The sequence below is a fragment of the Onychomys torridus genome, chromosome 4 (genome assembly GCF_903995425.1).
Source record: "Onychomys torridus chromosome 4, mOncTor1.1, whole genome shotgun sequence".
Lineage (NCBI taxonomy): Eukaryota > Metazoa > Chordata > Mammalia > Rodentia > Cricetidae > Onychomys > Onychomys torridus.
The window spans coordinates 86,356,511-86,360,499 of NC_050446.1; the positions used below are offsets into that span (position 1 = coordinate 86,356,511).

At 39.6% G+C, this 3,989-nt stretch overlaps 1 protein-coding gene across 1 annotated transcript; it reads right to left on the reverse strand.

Annotated features, from left to right (window-relative positions):
* Window positions 1–1,811: 1,811 nt before the first annotated feature.
* LOC118581858 (olfactory receptor 4F3/4F16/4F29-like) lies at window positions 1,812–2,757 on the reverse strand. Its single transcript, XM_036184275.1, is given in 2 exon segments — window positions 1,812–2,390; window positions 2,392–2,757. Coding segments are annotated over 2 exon segments (945 nt in total).
* Between the last annotated feature and the right edge of the window lie 1,232 nt (window positions 2,758–3,989).

Genomic DNA, 3,989 nt, shown 5'->3' on the forward strand with positions numbered 1-3,989 from the left:
GTGTAAAAAGTCAATTTCAGAACTAAGGTTGAGATTGCTCCTTTCTCACCAGATCAGAGATTCTCTGGTCAGTCTTTGCACTCACACATTGAAGATCTTCTTCCATAAACCTTCTTCTGTATTTAAACTTGATATCCAAAAAGCTGGATACCCTGTTTCACAAAGGTATGTTCCCTTTAGAAAAGGACTGACCTCCCAGAGCTATCCACTGACCATGGCATAACAGGATGCAATATATCTCCCAGAGATACCCACTGACATAGCATAACAAAACACAGTAAGACTATGCATAAATCCTCATGTATGACCAAGCATTTTGAAAAGCATCTGAAATAACTCAATATTGACTGTTCATCACATGAAATATTGTAAACCTACTAGAAGCCAGAACTTTTTTTTATCATTTACTCAAATAGCTGTCAACAACATTGTTTGCTGAATTATAATTGACTAATTTGCTTTTCCCAGAATCTTTTATTTTAGATTTTGCTCTTGCTGTAGCTACTAGCTTTCTATATAGGCATTCCCCTGTCATGATCTTGATCCCTGTGGCTCATCCCATTCTTCAGCAAGACTCCTAGACTTCAGTCCAGTTCTTGGCTGTGGATCTCTGAATCTGCTGTCATCAGGTACTGGATAAAGGCTCCCTGATGACAATTAGGATAGTCACCAATCTGATTACAGTAGAGGGCACGTTCAGGAACCCTCTCCATTATTGCTAGGAGTCTTAGTTGGGGTCATTCTTGTGGATTCCTGGGAGTGTCCTTGGCATTAGGTTTCTCCGTAAACCCGAAATGGCTCCACCTTCAAGACCTCTCTTTCATTACCCTCCTGCTCTGTTCCACCTCCAATTCATCCAACCTAATCCCTCATGTTCCCATTTCCTTTGCCCCTCTTCCCACCCTCCACCCCTGCCTCAGTTTACCCAGGATACCGCTTGTATTTCCCCTTCCCAGGGAAATCCTTTCCTCTTTGGGCCCCCCTTGTTTCCTAGCTTCCTTGGCTGTAGATTGTAGCCTTGTTATCCTTTACTTTACACCTAATATCTGCTTATGAGTGAGTACACACAATGTTTGTCTTTCTGGGTCTGGGTTACATGGCTCAGAATGATTTTTTCTAATTCCAATCTATTTCTAACTAAAGATCTTTATTTTGTGCATTCCTGCTGCCTTACAGACACTGAGCAATCCACAAGGCATAAATCTGGGCAGCTGGTAGATCAGAAGAGTTCTGTCTCTGAGAACGAGTGTCAAAGAGATGTCTCCAACATTTGATATAACAAAGTGTGTTGAGAGTGTGAAATTCCAGCGATTGCATTTACTTTCATAAGAGACACAGCATCTGATATAAATCACATTTTAGGCTGAATTACTGCTTTTCAATACTTTTAAAATCCAACCAATCAGATCTGCAGAGAATATTGAAGAGGTACTTCACAGTAGATATTGAACACTAAATTGACGAGAGTTTTGAAATTACTTTTTAGAACTAAATTTAAAAAGTACTTAATTAAAATATAATAAAAAATTTTTTTCTTCCCTTTTCTCCCTCATAATTGCTCACGTCTGACATCTCTTCCCTACCAATTCAAGGCCTTATCTTTTACCACTGTTATATATACATATAAATTATATACATACATATACACATACATAAGTATATATGTTTTATCCTATATAACATATAAAGACAACGTGCTGAGTCCATTCCATGTTGTTTCCATGTGTATGTTTCTAGGAAAGATCACTTAGTACAGGACAAAAATGATTTATCCCCAAGGATCTCTATTTTAATCAGAAACTCTTGAACTCTCAATGAAAGAATATTTTGAAATTTAAGGACCTAATAAAGAGTCTCCTCATTGCAACCTTCATCTCCTTATTTCTAAGAGTATAGACAACAGGATTCATGAAAGGAGTGGTGATAGCATCAAAAATTGCTGAAAATTTATCTATGGTTAACATAGGGAAAGGCCACACATAGACAATAATGCAAGGACCAAAGAAGAAAACCACCACAGTGATGTGAGCTGAGAGAGTGGAGGGGGCCTTGGAGGAAGCACCTGAGGAGTGTTTACGGACTGTGACCAGGATGAAGATGTAAGACACAACCAGGATGAAGAAGGTGGCCATGGAGATGAAACCACTGTTGGCAGTGACCAGGAACTCCAGTCTGTATGTGTCTGTACATGCAAGTCTGATGAACCGAGGAAAATCAGAATAAAAGCTATCCATTCTATTAGCTCCACAGAAGGGTAAATTTACAACAAAAGCCAATTGGGCCACAGAATGGATAAGGCCAATGGTCCAAGCCAGAGCCAAAAGAAAAATGCACATTCTTAGACTCATGATGGTGAGGTAGTGGAGGGGCTTACAGATAGCAATGAACCTACCAGTCATCAGCCATAACTATGAGCAGCACCATCTCTGTTCCTCTGACAGTGTGAATGAAGAACATCTGAGTGATGCACCCATTCAGGGAGATGACTTTGTACTTCCTGAAGAGGTCATAAATCATCTTTGGAGTAGCAATGCTGGACACACCTGTATCTATGAAGGAGAGGTTTGCCAGCAGGAAGTACATGGGGGAGTGTAAGTGATGGTCTGAGATGATTGTGAGCACAATGAGAAGATTTCCCAGCATGCTTGCTACATAAAATACTGTGGAGAATAGAAAAAGGAGAATCTGAATTCTCCATGAATTGGTGAGGCCCAGCAACAAAAATTCTGATACCACAGAGTGATTTCCTCCATCCATCAACTTGTGCAAGTCTGACCATAAGGTGACTATTCTGTGGAGGGCACAAGATGGAGAAAATATTATTATTAAGCAAAGGGGTGTCCTGGTTGTAAAGCAATGACTAAAGACATCCTGTTGTTTTCCAGGCAGATTTTACAGCTCTCTCATAGAGACCAGGTACAGAACTTTTCCTATGCTTGCACATTTAGGGTCACTTCATTATTTAATCCCAAGTTTATTTTGAAGTGTATAGCCAAGAAAGGAAAACTAGAGGCAAAGGCACTTGGGAATCTAAGGAGAGTCAAACACGCTCTAAAGACACTTGTACTCACTAGCTTCCATACAGGAAATTAGTGCCACGACATGGAGGCATGCTAAAAGAAATTTGTGCTTTTAGCCTTTGTGCTTTGATCCCTTACTTTGTTCTGGAGTTTTGTGTTTTAAATTACTGAAACATTTGGTTTCCTAGGTTTACATTTAGTGTCATCAATGAAAAAGTTACCTTTTAAAAATATTAAATCTTTGCTTGCCCCAAATAGTGCTTTTTCACAAATTAAATTTGTTCTCAGATAATTTAATACATGTACACAATGTATACTGACCACTCTCATCCCCCATTCCTCACCATCTCCTATCTTCCTACCACCCCATCCACAATCCCTGGCAAATACTGTTTCATGTACTATCTATTCATTTTGTTTTGTGAGCAGTTAGTCTAATCAGGTCCACCTGTGTAGCTATGGGCCTGGAGCTCTGTGTTGGAGTCTGGTGGGCTCAAAAGTGGGTATACAACAGGAGGCAATGATTGTTCCTTTCCTAGAATCTATCAATAGCCAGTGAAAGATAGTGCCCCATGAGCTTCTTATTCTTCCATGGAAACTGTATGCAGAGTCAGTCTGGGACCCACTACTGGTAACTGATTGATTATTAAAAATATAATTAGAAAAGAAGAACAATGGATGACTCTTTTTCCATCACTACCATTGACTGATACTGAGGAATGGAAATGTTGGTCTTGTTTGGAAAGAAAGGTAATGGAACTCTTACCTGAGTTAGTTCAACAGAATCTGTCCTCAACTTGATATGGAAAAAGAAAAAACCCAGGATAGCCAAACAATCCTGTACAATAAAACAACCTCTGGAGGCATCACAATCCCCGACCTAAAGCTCTACTATAGAGCTACCATAATAAAAAACAGCTTGGTACTGGCATAAAAACTGACATGTGGACCATTGGAATCGAATGGAAG